At 45.0% G+C, this 17,735-nt stretch overlaps 1 protein-coding gene across 15 annotated transcripts in view; it reads left to right on the top strand.

Moving 5' to 3' along the window:
• Nucleotides 1-17,735, top strand: part of Ncam1 (neural cell adhesion molecule 1) — a 299,701-nt gene that overhangs the window by 233,348 nt on the left and 48,618 nt on the right. For all 15 annotated transcript variants that reach the window (XM_036192169.1, XM_036192174.1, XM_036192173.1 and 12 more), the window contains exons 2-8: nt 1,772-1,846; nt 3,424-3,642; nt 4,527-4,670; nt 5,204-5,341; nt 6,392-6,509; nt 6,954-7,126; nt 15,252-15,394. In XM_036192169.1, coding sequence (XP_036048062.1) covers nt 1,772-1,846; nt 3,424-3,642; nt 4,527-4,670; nt 5,204-5,341; nt 6,392-6,509; nt 6,954-7,126; nt 15,252-15,394 — 1,010 coding nt within the window. The remainder of the gene's footprint in view (nt 1-1,771; nt 1,847-3,423; nt 3,643-4,526; nt 4,671-5,203; nt 5,342-6,391; nt 6,510-6,953; nt 7,127-15,251; nt 15,395-17,735) is intronic.

The raw sequence follows: 17,735 nt of genomic DNA, 5'->3' as shown, positions 1-17,735 counted from the left end.
GAGGCCTGGGTGCCACAACGTGGGCCTGGAACTCGAAATGACTGTAAGGAAACACTTCATTGCTCCTCCCTGTCTGGAAAGTGAAGAGGCAGGTCAGGGTGACCTCTGAGACCCCTCCAAATGTCACAGTGTGGAACTGAGCAGCACCTATGTCCAGCTAGAGAGGCTGAGGAAAGCAACCCCAGCTGGTTGCATCTGGACCAGTGGACTCGGCCCTGGCCACTATCATGTCCCAGTACAGCTGTCTGTACCAAAGGCTATGTCCAGAAAGGCTGAGGTTGGGGAGGACAAGATCTTGGGTAAGAATTAAGCCTTGACCCCCAGACTGGTTGGCAACAGCAAAGTGGAGGTGATAACACTCCCTAGATTATTTTATTATTTCCTCCAGTTCAGTACTTGAATGTGCCCAACCCCAGCCTCTCATCCATAGAGGAGAGCTCAGCCCCCTCCCCTCCTTGACCCTGAACCCTTTTCCTTACCCCTCTCCTCCTTCCATTTTTTTTCCATGCTGGCTCCACTTCCCCCCTTCCCCCCTAAAGCCTCTGCTGAATTTCTCAGGACCTTCCTTGTCTGTCAGTGGGATGGTTAGGAAAGCTTCCCCCCCACACACACACACTACTCTGCTTCTCTCCCCGACTCTGTGCATTCCCTTTCCAGCCCCAGGCAGGCCCTTTGATCCCTGTATTCTGCTGAGCACAACTGTGGTCTCTTGTCTCATGAGCCCATACTCAGAGCTGCTGCACCAGCCCTGCCTGCAAGCTGGTCACCATGGCAACGTGCTTTCCCTCCATTATACTGTGAACAGAAAATGGCTGTTGGAAGGAAGAGCACAGAGTCTCTATGACCAGCCTGTTTGTTGGTTTTTTTTTTTTTTTTGGGGGGGGGGTAAGTTGGCGGGGGTGCTTGCTTCATAATGGCTCCGAGGCGCTCTCTCCATAGAACCCAATGTGTACTAGCCTTCCCTTTTCAGATTTACTTAAAGAGAGCAGAGGCAAAGGGAAGTTGATTTCAAATGAATAAAGCATTCCGTTTTCCTATGCTAAAACTGAGTTTTCATGCACAGTTGTTATCTGCTCTAAGGAGATAAACGAGGCGCAGAGTGAAGCGGGCATTGGTAAGATCCGGTGTTATGTATTTTTCCTTATCAGTGCCATGGGGAGACTGAGCGTATGGATATTCAAATAGAAATTCAGGAAAAGTAGCCAAGAGATACAAAGACTTCCACCAAACACACTGTGGGATTTCAGGCGCACGGCAGACTGCCTGGCGTACTGATGTTATTTCGAGCTCTGGGGATGGGCGTGATGGTTATATGTTGCAGGGTAAGGTGGACTCTCATCAGCACCCCTGATGATTCACAATGATCAGCATGGCAGCATAGGCAAGCTATCCCACACGTAGTTCTGGGGTGACAAGCTGACTGCTCTTAACAGCCTAGAGACACTGCAGACTGACACCCAAAAGGAACTGGCTAGCTGGCTCTTTCTGTGACTGCAAAGCACACTTGTTTAGTCAGTCCTCCAGAGGACCCCTCCACTCGGACAGCAGAGAGCAGGGCCAGGTACCAGTGGTCTGGGCTGTGTCTACTTCCGGCTACAGTGTGAAGTCACTTTGATAATGGGAAGTTCTCAGAAGCCATATAAACCTTGTAGTCTTTTTAAAGCTGAGTCTGAAAAATCCCATTTTTGACTGAAAGCTCTGGGGTTTGATATCAAAATTTTAAAGGTGTATTTGATCTCAACTTTTTCTTTTTCTTTTTTTTTCTTTCCAGTTTCCCTGCAAGTGGATATTGTTCCCAGCCAAGGAGAAATCAGCGTTGGAGAGTCCAAATTCTTCCTGTGTCAAGGCAGGTGTCCTGGGTCCCATCATATCCCAAAGCTTGCCTCCAAAACCTATTGCTCAGAGCGGAAGCTGGGAGTGCTAGGCCTGGAATTCTGGCCACTGCTCTCCTCTTGGTCAGCAGATCATTCTCAGAGACTTTCTGCTCATAGTGACATGCTATCTATATTTCTGCTTGACACTGGAGTATCTCAAGAGGGTTTGTAGGAAAAGCAGCATTTACCTTAGAGGGTAAATCATCTCAGGTCTGGTATCTTGTCTAAAGGCACAGTTCTGGAATGCACCATGAACTTAGAAAGAATGTCTCCCTAGATCAGGTTAAGGTTCATTTCTTAGAGTAACTCAGACCTCAAAAACCCAAGGTTTTAGAAGTGCATTGAATATGAGTAGCACTGGTTGTGAAGACACCTATCTTGGTTTTCCATGACTGTTCCAAATACCCAACACGTTCTGGCCATCACCATCACACATGTATACAACTCTGGAGTATGTGAGAGCTGCTAGTCTTATTGCTTCCTTAGGAAGTAGATCCCTGATAATAATTGGAAACTATGCAGCGGAGGAAAGGATATGGAATTAGGCTTCAAGGCATCTGTAGATGACATGCTGCAGATTTGGAAATGTAACAGAAACAGGAATGAACTGAACTAGGGGTGAGCTGTGGCATTTACCAAGCAGCTCTGGGCAGAAACCACCATGATTTGCATCTGATCAGAGGGTTGTGGCCGACGGAAACATTTGCTCCAGCGCTCTGCCGTCATTACAGCAGTTTCAATGATCTGTAGATACAGCTTTAGTGCCCACAGCACATCTTGCAAATGGTGATATTTATTGAAAACATGATGGGCCCCAAAAGGAAGACTGCATTTCTCTACCAAGCATCTGCACAGAGCTAGGCAGTGCAGGCTGGTACCTCATACAGGTAGTAGGACAAAGAAGGAGCATTGGCTTGGAGATCCCTTCACCCTGACCCAGCCTTGCTTCTAGGCAGCTGAGCAATAGTCATGCCCCTCACAGGTACCCAGAAAGAGAGGAACTGCTGATGTTCTCTCTTCTCAACACATGGAAGGGGTTGACTATGGCATCAGATACCAGAATGTCACTCATAAAATTGCACAGTCAAAATGGCTGGAATCTTAACTCTCGGACTATCTTCAACTCAGAAGATGACCAGTCTCCACCCTTTACATCCTGATCAATTGGTTCAGGCAAACTATGTCCTGGAGCTCAGGGCTCAGATAAGCTAATCCCCTTTATTTCCCATCCCATAATACACATTCATCCCTAGCTTAGTGCATGGGACAGGGACACAGTGGGTTAACAGCAAATACTGTCCCTCTCCAAGGGCAGGACCACTGAAAAAAAATTACAGGCATGGGTAGCTGGTGAATTCCTTCAACTCTAAGAGATGTTATTATATGATTAAACAGACTCGGAGCAGAGCTACAAAACGTTTCATGTTAGAGATCCCTTCCCAACCTCTAGTCTTTGCCACCAGGAATTCATACAAGTTAGCCACTGACACTCTGGAAGGGCTCAATCTTCTCATTTTCTGTGCTCTGAAAATAATCTCTCCCTCCTCAGTGGCAGGAGAAGCCAAAGATAAGGACATCTCCTGGTTCTCCCCCAATGGGGAAAAGCTGAGCCCAAACCAGCAGCGGATCTCGGTGGTGTGGAACGATGACGACTCCTCCACACTCACCATCTACAATGCCGATATCGACGATGCTGGCATCTACAAGTGTGTGGTCACTGGCGAGGATGGCACCCAGTCTGAGGCCACTGTCAACGTGAAGATCTTCCGTAAGAGCCCTCATGTGTACTCTCCACTCCCACCTTTCTTAGAAAGATACCTTGGTGGGTAGCAAAAGCAGAGAGAGGGCAACGGGAGGACCAGTAAGGGCGTGGGAGTTCCTTTTCTTCCCCTGAGTTGCTAAGAGTTCTGGTACACTCTCAAATGGTCCATGGTCAGTCCATGGTTTCCACTAGTCTTATGAGTCCACATTCCCACTGTCCTTCATTCTCTACAAACTACACTGTTCCTAGAGGGCTATCGTGGATTCTTCTGTGACTTCTAAGTGACAATGATAGACAAATGGTTCAGATTTTCTCTTCTTATCCACTACCTTTGCTGGTGATACAGCCCAATGACCTAGTGAGATGGAGTATTATATGTGAATACTTGATGCTGCTCAGGAAAGGTAGTTCCCATTGCCACTTGAAAGCTGGCCTAGCAGTGACATCTCATTGCCTTCTTACCACGCATAATGTTGGCTCAAACAGGATAGGTGACAGCTAGTAGATAGGTGTTAATTATCATAGCATTTATTGCCATTCAGTGGGCCCTCATTCTTCAGAATTCTCTCTGCTGCAAGGAAGTTGGGGTGGGGTCTGAGTGGAAGACTAAAAAAATAACCAATGACCTTCACTGTCCTTGTAGGATAGATGTGCCACTCATCACTGTACCTGTGTGCATCGTCACTACAGCAGGGAGCCCATTCCCCTCTTCAGACCCCTCTTAAAGCTAGCTGCTCTGCCTCTGTCAAAGACCCAGTGCTGAGCTGGACAGGAGCCCCTCCTCCACCACTGGATTATGGGTGGATACTGGGCTGGGATGGAAATCCAGTCAGCACAGTTCTTCTGAGAAGGTGTGGTTTCCTCACTCCGCTCCTCCTGCTGTCTTTCAGAGAAGCTCATGTTCAAGAACGCACCAACCCCGCAGGAGTTCAAGGAAGGAGAAGATGCAGTGATTGTGTGTGATGTGGTCAGCTCTCTGCCCCCGACCATCATCTGGAAACATAAAGGCCGAGATGTTATCCTGAAAAAAGATGGTAAGACCTGAGTTTCCATGAGCCACCAGGTACCACCCCTACATACCAGTCCCTGAGGCATTCCATCTAAATGCTGATCCAGGGTCCCAGAACCCACATGCAAATTCTGGGTCCCAAACAGATGTATATCTATAACTGGTATGTTTGGGCATCTAGTTTTCTCTCCAAAGCAAAAGACACATCCCTAGTACATTTGACCTCATCTGTATTTTAGGGCCAGGGGTGACTTTTCTCATTTCCACCTAAAACCCAACCCTGAAGATAAGACAAAGGATGTGATAGCCAGGTTGTGTCATGTGTCTGTAATCCCAGCATGCAGAAATTGATATGGAGGATGATTGCATGTTTGAGGCTAGCCTGGGCTACATAGTGAATTCCAGGCCAGAGTGGACTATATCGTAAAACTCTGTCTCATAAAGAACAAAACACAGAACCAATGAAAGGCAAGAGCAAGAGGCTCAGCTGCTTGCTTGGCTGATGACTGTGGAGTTCTCTGGCTGACCTTGATTGAACCTGCCTCTTGTCTCTTCCAGTCCGATTCATAGTCCTATCCAACAACTACCTGCAGATCCGGGGCATCAAGAAGACAGATGAGGGCACTTACCGCTGTGAGGGCAGAATCCTGGCCCGGGGAGAGATCAACTTCAAGGACATTCAGGTCATTGTGAATGGTGAGGAGATCAGTCCTTCCTGTTCTCTCCATCACTACAACTAAGGTTCCCCAGTGACCTTCTCTCCCAGGTCCTCTTGGGTGTAGACCTGCTCTGACTCATTCCTGCATCCAGCAGAATTTCCCCGCACTATCAGAACCTCTGAGAGGGGGACATTCTCACATTAACATACTAGTTTTTTGTGTCTCCCCCCAACTGTAGATATTAAATGCCCTTCATTGTCTTGTGGGACTTAAAACTAATAAATCCCTCTTCATCCCCACTGTCCTTGATGTTACCATCATTAGGAAGTTAGTCCCCTTGGTTTGATGGGCAGAGAAGGTATTGCAATCAATTCAGATCTTAGAATAGTCAACATTATGGTCCGTGGGCTTATTAATCTTAATTTGCAATGTCAAATAAACACACCCATAGCATCGATCTGACATTTGCAAGATGTTTACAGGAAATTATAATGTCAGTACTAAGAAAATAAGTAAATCACATTTGAATTGTTTTGGTTATTGATATGTGTTTTCTCGCCAAACTCCCCCCCTCTCATTCCTTCAGTGGAAACACTTTGTGCACAAGGTTGTTTATGACAGTTGCAAAGAAATGCCACTCTGCTGCGCTGGTGTCTTTTGGAAGCATACCAACCTGAAAGCCACCAGGAACTGCATTTTCTAACTCTTGCCAGTATGGAGAGCCTCCCTTTAACATTGAGTCCCACCAGCCCTTGTAGTTATGTAGCATATATTGATTAAGAAAAAAACACCACAGCAAATAGCTGCTGTAAATCAAATACCACATGAACATGAGTTAAGAGGTAATATAGCAGCTGGACTCTTAAAAACAATAATGCACGTTTGTGGGCAAATTTTTGTTTGGTTTACATTAAATATTTAGCATGCCATTGAGTTTAGATCACTTACACTAATGCTGTGGCTGTCCAGGTCTCTTACTCCCCAGGTGGTGACTCTGTGACCTGCTGGCCCCCAAATGCCTCTTCTCAGGGCCATCAGGTAATTTTAAGTTGTGTACAACTACCCCTGACATGCTTCTTTCCTTCAGTACCGCCCACTGTCCAGGCCAGACAGAGCATCGTGAATGCCACTGCTAACCTGGGCCAGTCTGTCACCCTGGTGTGCGATGCTGATGGGTTCCCAGAGCCTACCATGAGCTGGACAAAGTAAGAAACTGGCTTATGCTTTGTGTCATGGGTGAGAGGAGAAGGGAACCCATAGAAGCCGTTGTCTGTGGGTTTCTCAGTGGCATGAGTATGGGCTTCCTAAAATATGGGGGTGAGGAACGATTCTTTTCTGGGACGTTCTCTTGCTCTGTGTCTTTGGTTATTGTTTCATTTTCAGTCTTGGGGAGTCAGGTCCAGAAGGTGTGGCTTGTGGAGCTGATTCTTTGAATCCTTTATGAGAGATATTGACAGTCTTTGCACAGGCTCCCAAGACTGGGGAGAAGCATAAAAAGCATGTAACAGTAAATGCTACTCAGAGGTCTTCCCCCTTTATAGAGACTGAGCCTGTCCCATCAGTGCAGTGCATTCTGTGGAACTGACTGGAAAGAAACCTCTTCACTCCATGCTCAGAATCATCACCCTTTGCATTTCTGAACTGTGTAGGGATGGGGAACCCATTGAAAACGAGGAGGAAGATGATGAGAAGCACATCTTCAATGATGACAGTTCTGAGCTGACCATCAGGAACGTGGACAAAAACGATGAGGCCGAGTATGTCTGCATTGCTGAGAACAAGGCTGGCGAGCAGGATGCGTCTATCCACCTCAAGGTCTTTGGTAGGTACAGCACAGTGTGGGTCAGGTTCACTGTTCAGCCAAATTCCTCCTACTCTGCACACTCTAGCCATTAGAAAGGCATGCCCACACTACTGTAGCAGGCAACCATTTGCTGTCTGTTCTGACACCTAAGCCCTAGTCCAGGAAACCATTCAATAGCACACAGGCTTCTAGCTGGTGTTCTTGCTCCCACCTTGGTTCCCCTCAATCTCTTCTACTCATGGTAGTCAGAGGGCCTCCATGCCAATCCTTTTTTCAAGATCCCTGTTGCAGCTGAAGTAAATTCCACACTAATCCCATGACCCAGTGTACCCTAACTTCTGCCTTGTACTCTAGCCCAGCTTTTCCTCTGTCTGCTCCATGGAGAAAGCTCTCCAACTACACCAGGCTCCTATCTGTCTCTGCCTCACACCAAGCTAATTCCCTAACTTCAGGACATTGCTTTTGAGGCTATTCTGTTTGGAGTTTCATTGCCTAAGACAGACCTGCTCTGAGCGGCCTTCTTGTTATCATCATGCAGACCTCAGCTCAGGCACATTTTCGTGAATCCTTCCCCACCTCATCTCTGCTGTTGCCTCTCCCCATGCAAGCTATCACCCTCCTGACCACCCTCAGGACTCACTGTATCTTCTCCACTCACCTAACAAGTCCTGAACCAATGCTCTTGACATGATTATCATCTCCAGTCTCCATTAGCATTCAAAGTGTATTGGGAGCATGCTGGCTGTTTTATACATTGCTTTATCCCTGGTTCTCACAACAGCTCCAGACTCACGATACCTTAGTAAATAGCAGTGCTTGATGGGTTGCCTCATCTTTTTTTCCCCTCCTTTACTGGCCTGTGTGTCATAGGAAGTCACAGAAAAAGCTTTCCTATCTCCATCTGCTTGGTTCTTATAAATTCAGCAACTTCCAGGCATTTCAGAATTGAAATGTGTTTTTTGGCCTGCTTGTGAAAAAAAAAAAAGGATTTGTTGCAAAGAAGGTCTCTGCTTCTCTGTCTAAAAAGCATACATAAAATGCTGCACAGTAGACCATGCTGGTGAATACCAGGCCAGAGAGGCCTCTCTGGTGCCTGTCCCTCCCACGTAGTTAAAATGTACACCTAGGAGCCAGTATTGGGACCTGATTGTTTAGTCTGATGGAGAGTTCTGTCTGTAAACATGCTGTTGAAAATCAGGTGCTTTTATGCAGATGGCCCTGGTCATCACAGATGAGTCTTCTCTATGTATTGATGACAACTGGGTCTACAGATAGGTCATGAGAAGGAACACAAAATTTCATAAAAAAAAAAAAAAAGTGCTTAGGTGTGTGTGCACATGTTTGCATATATGTGTGTGTGCAGCTGCACATAGATGTCCATGAGAATGGAACCAAAGGTCAACCTTGGGGGTCATTCCTCAGGTGCTATCCACCTTATTGGGGAGATGGGGGTCTCATTAAGCTACTGCTTACTAATTTAGCTAGGCTAGCTATCAGCAAGTTCTGGGGATCTGTCTGTCTTAACCTCCCCAAGGGCTGTGATTACAAATATGGCTGACTCTGCCAGGGTTTCTTTTATGTGGGTCTGAGGATCAGACTAAGATCCTCACCTTTGCAAAGCAGATACTTTACTGGCTGAGCTGTGTTCTCAGTCCATAAAAAAAAAAATTCTCAATGGTGTTTTCTTTCTACTTCAGATTAATCTACCCCTCCAATCATTCTGTTGTCTAGATTATAGAGAAGGGCAGGTGCATTTGTTAATTTATCCTTTCATCTAAGAAATATTGAGCGCCTTTGTAGCTAGATAGAGTGGCTAGAGAGATAAGTAGAATTGGACCCTGAGAAACACAAAGATAGAGATAGACATATAAACATACAAAAGAGGATAGATAGTGTCAATCAGCACTATCCATTTGAGTGTTTACTGTGAGTCTGGCCATTGCCAAGTTTAAAATACAATATCATGGAGTCTGTTCTCATCAGTAGATTCACAGGCACATGGAGATGTCCAACACTGACATTTTAAATGGCAGCCCCCTATAATGTCTCCATAGCAACAGCATGGTGGTATTTTATAGGGAAAGATTTCCTATCCTGTGTGGCATCAGTTAGTCATCAAAATGATGCACTACTTCATTTTGAATGGTGGGACAAGTGCTTCAGGCATTGCTTGGAAAGCACATGCTGTGTTGCCTGTGAGCTGTTGGGGACAGGGACTCTGCCCGGCTGGCATACACACATGCCTCCAGCGCCTAGGACAGTTGGCGGGAGCAGATGAATAATTGAAAGAATAGCCATTAGTTCATGTGACTGATGCATGCCCCATGTAATAGGGAGATGATCCTGGGATAAAGTTATCCTCTCTTGTCTCTGGGGAACCGTTAAAGCATTGTTCCCATAAAGTAATAATAATAACAATACCCAACACAAAAGTAGCACTTATTCAATGCCCTGCCACACAACCACAAATTAGCCTTTGCAATCCTCACCACAGCCCTCTGAGGTAGACTCAATCATTGGTCCTGTTTTACAAATGACACACAGAGTTCAGGTGCTCCTCATAAGGAACCATGATTCAAACCAAAACAATGGCTTCTTGGTTCACACCCTGGGAGAGCAGTCATGGTTACATCTCCATGTAACCAGTAGGCACCTGTGCTAATTGAATGCAAAGAAATGGATAGGAATATGAGAGATTGTGTGCTGTCCCTTGACCACAAAGCTGCTCATAGGTCCTCCAGATGCTTTCCATTTGCAAATCCTTTTTACTGAGAAATTAAAAAACAGCCTTATTTTAAAACTATGGTTTTGGTATACATATACTTTTCCATTTATTAAAAACTGAAAGCACATTTGCATACCAATGAGATGGGCATGCTTGTTTATTTAATAAAGAATTAAATCTTGGCTGAATATTTGATATTAAAGAACACAGAATGTCTTCAATGTTCTTCAGTGTTGCTTGATGTTTTTGTTTGTAATCATCAAGGCTGAGAACACCACTTTGCATAAATACACAGTACAAAATGGCAGGAATTTGTTTAGGACCATTTCAGAAATTGTTGGAAATTCTGTCTCCACTCCCAAGCCAAAACTCATTGAATAATTTTTCTGTGAAACTCAAGTCAGCAACTCAAATAGCAATTTTTAAAATCAAGCATTCTATCCAAATCAAGCAATACTATCCAAAGATACACTAATTTGATACTTACATGCTGAGGAATGATGGCAGGAAAATATTTGAAGTCATTGTTTTCCATAATTAAGCCATTATGTTTCTGTAAGAGCAGAAAACTTTGCATGTGTAGTAAAAACACTACATTTCATAACATCCAATAGTCTTGAATCTGAGCCTGAGGCTTTGCAGCCAGTGCTTGTTGGCATTGTGTGGTGGGATGGCATGTACATGATGAGCATTCAGAACCAAGGCTGCAGTAAAGCCACACAATGCAACATGGGCAAACATTGCCAGAAGCAACTTAGATTCACTGTGCATTTGATTTTGAATTGATTTCTGGTCTTTTCATGTCCAGAAACATTTTACTATTGCCAAACTTTATTACAACTTCTGCTTTGCAATTATGTAATTTCATAGGGTCATAACCCAGCATTTAAGAAGCTTCTCTGTGGAACCTACTCAGCTCTATCATGGTTGGCTGAGAACAGCTCTTGTTCCTCTTCCAGACCCCTTTGGTGGCAATGATTGACTGAGGCAGGAAGGACAGGTAGCAAATCAGAAGTTGTGTGGGGCCATGGGAGAATGAACAGAATGGATAAGGCCAGGGGAAGTGGCGGGGAAAAGAGAAACAAGCAAGGCGGGATGTGTTTCCCTAGTCTTCATCCTAAATGAACACAATCATCTCTACATCCCTACACCCCTGAGCATCTGCATCTGCACACACACCATCACCATTTCTTTCCCAAGACCATTAGAGTGTTCTCTAGATAGCATAGTGGGGCAAGCAGAGAGAGGTAGCTGAGCTCTTAGACAAGTCAACAAGGAAATCATGGACCTGTAACAACTGTGTCATATCCAGAATCATCATCCTCTACAATGCTGCAAGGAGATCTCCTTCAGTTCTCTGGGACTCCTATCTCTCTCCTTTCTGCCTCTGAATCCCTCTTTCCTCCTCCTTTTCTTGGTCCCCTCCATTGGTTGAGGCAATTAGCATGAGATCAAAGGGCCCGATGAAAAGGGACCAGCTGGTTAGGGCATCTTTCTTTGCTCTCAAACCTTTCCCTTCTCTATTGTTGCCATGGGTGATCCCTGAGGTAGATTGGGAAGGTTTGCTCTACAGTAGCAAGGCTTAATGGTGTTGAAGGGGAAAGAGACCTACACCTTGGGTAGCAAAGAAATCAAACCTCCTATGGCTTCAGAAAGGGTAGCACAGTATGTAAAGATCATGACTAAAGCAGAAACTGTTGTGATTATAACTGAATGACACCCTATGATAGAGACCTGCTCTACCATGTATTGCCTTAGTTATCAGCTAAGGGCTCCTTTCCTTAAGTAGCTGCATTCTCCATTGGCTGTGAGGTTCCATCACTGTTCTCTGTGGGTCCTTCTGAAAAGTTATTTTTTTTTTGCCTCTGCTAATGATCTGCTATTTATTTATGCCTATGCTAATGATTTTGATGTCTCCTGATGCCGTGAGCTGATCCACGTTCAGTGGCAGCAGAAGCCTTGGTTACCTGCCTCCTATAACTAAAGTAGAACTTGTGGGGGATAGCAAGAGACCCTCTGGGACTGCAGGAGAAAAATCTCAGGGCTCTCCTTGGACTGGATTCCCAGAAAGTGTTGTCACAGGAGTGGGCATGGCTGTTGCTGAGTGGCAAAGTGCAGAGCAGTGGACTAGTATTCACAGGCTAGTGAGAAGGGTACTTTGAATGAGAAATGCTCCCCGTGGTCTCAGGCATCTGGACACTTGGTCCCAGTTGTTGGCACTGTTTCAGGGAAGTTTAGAAAGCATGGCTCTGCTGTCAGAAGTAAGTCACTGGGGGCAGGATTTAAGTGTATATCTCCTTACCTTATTTCCAGTTGGCTGTCTCTGCTTGGTTTAAAGATGTTGAAAGATCTCAGCTCCTTGCTCCTGTTGCTCTGCCTAATGCTTGCTGCTATGAGCTCACCATGAGGGACTCGATCCCTCTGGAAGTATTAGTTAAAACGCACTCTTTCTTCTATAAATTGTCTTGGTCATGGTGTTTTATCACAGCCACCGAAAAGTAGCTCGTACAAGGAGTGATGCAATCGTTGAGGCACTAAGTATCAGGGAGGCAGAGAGACGGCAGAAGAACTAGGTAAACTCTAGGAGCTTGTGTAGGACTCAAGCTGGAGCGAGGACCATGGGAAGAGGAAACTTGGAGAGATCCCTCTTGGTGCTAGCACACAGAGGGAGGGAATCTTTCACAAGTAAGAGACACTCCGCATATGTCCCTGGTTGCCCAATAGTGTTTTCTCTCTCTCCATGAGATCATTTAGAACATCCTTATTGTGTTTATTTTCTGTGGCTTAGATAGAATCCTCAGAACAAAACTTAAAGGAGAAAGGGGCTTATTTTGACTAACAGCTCCATCATGGTTGGGAAAGCATGACATCAGAAGCCACGAGGCCAGTCTGGCAATCAGGAAGTAGAAGGATCACATTTCATCCACACACAGGAAGTAGACAGGAAACAGGAAGTGGGGCCAGGCTATAAAATCTCCACCCCAGTGATATACTTCCTCCAGTACATCATTCCTCTGAAAACTGCCATAACCTTCACAAACAGCGCCACCAGCACGGGCCAAGTGTTCAAACATAAGAGCCTCTGGGGACATTTCATTAACCTCAACACCTGTGATGCTCTGCCTTCCTCTGGCAGCAGATGGAATCATGGATATCACCTGACCCTTCCTCTGTTACCCTTTCTCTGACAAGACAAAATGCTAAGGACCAGAAGGTCAAAAACACTGTCTAAATCTCAAACTCTTACAATGAAGTTTCCAGAAATTTGGCCATTGTATACCTGGCTAGCTCCATACCCAAAGTCACTGTTTAGAGAATGTGTGTGGGGTTTTTCTTTTGTTTGTTTGTTTGGTTGGTTGGTTGGTTGTTTTTTCAAGACAGTGTTTCTCTGTGTAACCCTGGCTGTCCTAGAACTGTCCCTGTAGACCAGGCTAGCCTCGATATCACAGAGATCCACCTGCCTTTGCCTCCCCAGTGCTGGGATTATCTATTGTTCTCTTAGGTCTACTATCCCTTTTCCTTTTCATTTGGTCGCTTTGGTAGCCTAGAGATCAACGCCTATTTCACCTTAATTTTGCTTTGCTTTATTTTACCCTCTAAAATTGGTTAGTATTTGATACTAATGAACCCTCATTCCATATGATATAAGTTGTGACCTCCTGCAAGGCATCTTTACCAAGGTAAGACATAAAGTCTTCCTACAGAAAGCTACAGCCAGAACTCCTGGACTCCATCATCTCAACATCATTTGGCCTTGCTGGGCTAACATTTGTCCATGTGCCAGCCATGAGAAAATAATTTGCTAAGTGTCCTGTTGATAACGTTAAGAAGCTACTTGAACTATTCAGGTGATTTTTGTCTGGAAGCAGGCTCTTTGTGAAGAGCCTTTTTGAAGCTTCATGGAAGACTTCCATATAGATCTTTTCAGTCCATATTCTTAGCTGACTTGTAGTTACTATGAAGTTGAATAGAAAAAGAAACACAGTGATTTCAGAAGCTAGCTACCTGTCATTCTGGCTTTGTGTCTTTTTTACCCCGCCCTTATCTCAAGTAGTGAAATAAGTTGTTTGCACAGCCTTATCTTTTCTCTTCTATGGAAGGTTCAGCAATTTCTGAATATAATTGTTTTAAATTAGGAAAATTCAATTTTCTCTAATGTTTTCACACTTAACTCAGTTTTGGAAGATGTGTGTTCTTTGCATTACCTCAAACATTTGGAAAATGAACTCAGCTCAGCTTGCCTCCTCCCTGTCCTCAGCCTACCCTGAAGCATGTGACCAAAGCTTCCAGACTGGCTTCCGATTCAAGGTTTTCTCCATTCTAGAATTCCCCCTAGATTGACCTTCTTGGGGTTCAGTGACCACTCCATGGCTCCGATGAAACTCCACCCATGAGCTTCTCTGGCTTATGAGTAAAATACCACCTGCTTTGTCCTCTTATCCCATGAAACAGCCTCCTCCTCCCCTCCCTCCTTCCTCTCCTCCCTCCTCTTCTCCCCTCCCTCCTCCCCTCCCTCCCTCCTCTTCTCCCTCCTCCCCTCCCTCCCTTCCTCCCTCCTCCCCTCCCTCCCTTCCTCCCTCCTCCCCTCCCTCCCTTCCTCCCTCCTCCCCTCCCTCCCTTCCTCCCTCCTCCCCTCCCTCCCTTCCTCCCTCCTCCCCTCCCTCCCTTCCTCCCTCCCTCCCTCCTCCCCTCCCTCCCTCCCTCCTCTTCTCCCCTCCCTCCTCCCCTCCCCTCCCTCCCTCCCTCCCCTCCTCCCCTCCCTCCCCTCCTCCCCTCCCTCCCTCCTCTCCTCCCTCCTCTTCTCCCTTCTCTCCTCCCCTCCCTCCCTCCTCTTCTCCCTTCCCTCCCTCCCTCCTCTTCTCCCTTCCCTCCTTCCCTCCCCTCCCTCTCCCTCCCCTCCCTCCCTTCCTCCCTCCTCCCATCCCCCCCTCCCTCTCCTTTTGCTCCTTTTCTTTCTGCATCTTTTTTTTTCCCCAGGGCTGAGGATCAAACCCAGGGCCTTGCACTTGCTAGGCAAGCGCTCTACCACTGAGCTAAATCCCCAACCCCTCTCTTTTTCTTTCCTTCAAGAATTTTTCTGAGCCTAGAATGAGTCCATGCCACCCACATTTGCACCTGCTGAAAACCCCATGGCCCGCCCCAAAGCCATCTGCATGTTAAGGCAGGAGCTAGTGAGGGGCTCCTCTGCAGCCGGCTTCAAGTGCCTATTGTCTGTGTATTCCAGAGAATGTTTCTCTGACTATCATTTCAATGCTGCCAGAACCTTTGGAGGCTCAGTTCTGTGTCTCCTGCTATACCTAGACTTGAGCTTTATGTTTAGTAAATAAGAAACGCTTTTAAATGGGTACTTGTTACCACTTAAACCTCAAAGAGCAAAGTAACCAGATAAAGTCATGGAAATTTTTTTTTTCTTTTCAGCAAAGCCCAAAATCACCTATGTAGAGAATCAGACTGCCATGGAACTAGAGGAACAAGTTACTCTTACCTGTGAAGCCTCAGGAGATCCCATCCCCTCCATCACCTGGAGAACTTCCACACGAAACATCAGCAGTGAAGAAAAGGTACAATGTCACCCAAGAGTTTCAGGGTTATGGAATACAGACTTGAAGCATCTCAGTCTACCCCAGGCCCAGTTCTTTTTGGCATGTGGCAAGATGGGATGTGGTCACCTATAGCCACAGTAGGTCCTGCAACCTCCCTCCTCCAGCCTACTTGGTTGGTCTACTCAACATCCTCTCACAGTGGGATGGACACTTTCCCTGTATGGATTGCCAGGGGCATGTTGGTAGTGGGCTTGGTCATGTTAGATGGTTTGGGGAGGAGGCAATAGTGAATTCTGATCCAGGCTTGTGGAGCTGTGAGGACCCAGGACAAGCAGGATTCTGGGGCATCAGACAATGTTGCTATCAGTTCAGACACACCCAGAAAAGTGTCTCCCAGAAACAATAGGGCTCAGGATGAGTCTATTAATTCTCTTCCTTGCGTCTCATATACTCATGCTGTATGCACGCACTCTGTGCACAAAAGCTTGGTTGCCTTTGTGTCTGCCTGTATTCTTGGTCACATTTGGATTCCATTTTGTTCTAAAGGCAAAAATAATTAGCAGTTTCTAGATGATGGTACTTATACCTGGGTTCTGTAATGTACTCACCAAAGTTTAAGAATGTGGTAGTAACTCCCTGGCAAGTTAAATGACTGAGAACATTTAGCTTTAAGGTGCATGGCTCTGTAGACCATTGGAAAGCTATCATTATTACTGGTAATATATAAATATTGGCATGACCATCCCATATCATGCAGCCCATTGCTACTGAGTGGGCCAAAAAGACAAGAAGAATGGGCTAAGTTGCATAGCAGTGTAGATATCTTTAGGACAAGCCGCATGGTAGAACACATGGCCCTAAATTCATTCTGAAGCACTATACAAATGAGAAAATAATGGTTTTATGGCACCTCTCCAATATTATTTTGCATCTCCTGCAGTAATAGGCTTTGTTTTAGTTTGCCAAAGCTTGGTTACCTTCTCAGGAGTAATAGCCAAATCCTTAAAGAGGATGTATAATGGATTGCCTATTGACCAGAATGTCAAAAATGATAGATATGCACTCTTCCGCCAGGCTCAAGGAAATCTCTAGAAATAAACTGAAAGAAAGCCAAAGGGAGAATATTAAGTACCAGGGCTCAAAGTGGAATTTGCATTTGAGGAACCGATTTCTACCTTGGTAACAGAAAACAAAGCAAATTCTAAAGGAACAGAAAGTTCTATTCCAAATAGTCCATTCCTCGTTTTGCAAGTTTTGTACCCAGAGTTGAATCCAACTTAACAGAAACTCAACTGAGGAACTGCTAAATATTTTTGAAACTCGCATATGCTGTTTGATCTGCAAAAGCCAGCTAAATTAAGAAGTGAGGTGTTTACTTCAATAATTTCTTTATCGACACTGGAATTAAATTCCCAGCTAAGATTTCGGCTTCCTTTGTGTGTTACATGGACCCAATGTACATTTCAGGGCTTAATCCACATGGCCACTGCTTGGCCGGTCTTTCTATATTAGATTTCAAAGTAGATTTGTCCAAGTGACCCAGTATGTATCTCTGACCTACAGCAAAGGACAAAACATCTATTTCAGATGAATGACATTTTTAAGTTCTGTGTCTTTTCTGGAAATAGCTCAACAGTTAAACTGGACAAGAAAGATTATTAAGATTTGTGCCTACTTGGGGTTTGTCTTTAATAGGTTGGCACTTCTGGCTTGTACTTATGATTTCATTTTTATAAAATGATAATAAATAGCTAGGAACTAATATGCACTCATATTCCCTAAATATTGAGACTAAAGATATCATAAAAAAAAAAAACCATCTCAAGCCCAGTGGGACTGATTTTTTTTATCAACTCAGTTTTCTCTATGGATCGTCTGTCTTGATTTGAGATAACTATTTAAGCCCAGCACAGTTTAGATCACAGTTTCTTTTACTGTAGTCTAGCTTCAGGTTTGCTTGAAGTGACATTCATGGAGCATGAGTCAGTCAATGTCAGAACAAGTCCACCAGAAAAGTTCACCATGCTACCACATCAATGTATTTGCTTAAATAAAATATCATATAAGAAAAATTTGCCACTTCTCTAATTAAATAGTGACATCAAAGAAGCTTGATGCCAATCTGATACAGTAGATGGCTAGTAATGATGAAACCATGGTCTGCCAGTGAGCAGGTTGTATTCTAGTTCTAGTCGTGTTCACAATGGAACCACCCCTCGCATTCTATCCCACCTAAAGTTGCATTATATATAATTATATATTGAGATCACCAGCACCACTGAATTCTAGGAGTGAAGAAAACCATTTCTAAAATCAGGATGCTCAGCTAAGCAGGTCACAAAGGTACCAGTTTAATCTA

Source organism: Onychomys torridus, chromosome 7, assembly GCF_903995425.1.
Source record: "Onychomys torridus chromosome 7, mOncTor1.1, whole genome shotgun sequence".
Lineage (NCBI taxonomy): Eukaryota > Metazoa > Chordata > Mammalia > Rodentia > Cricetidae > Onychomys > Onychomys torridus.
This window is presented reverse-complemented; position numbering and strand designations above follow the sequence as displayed.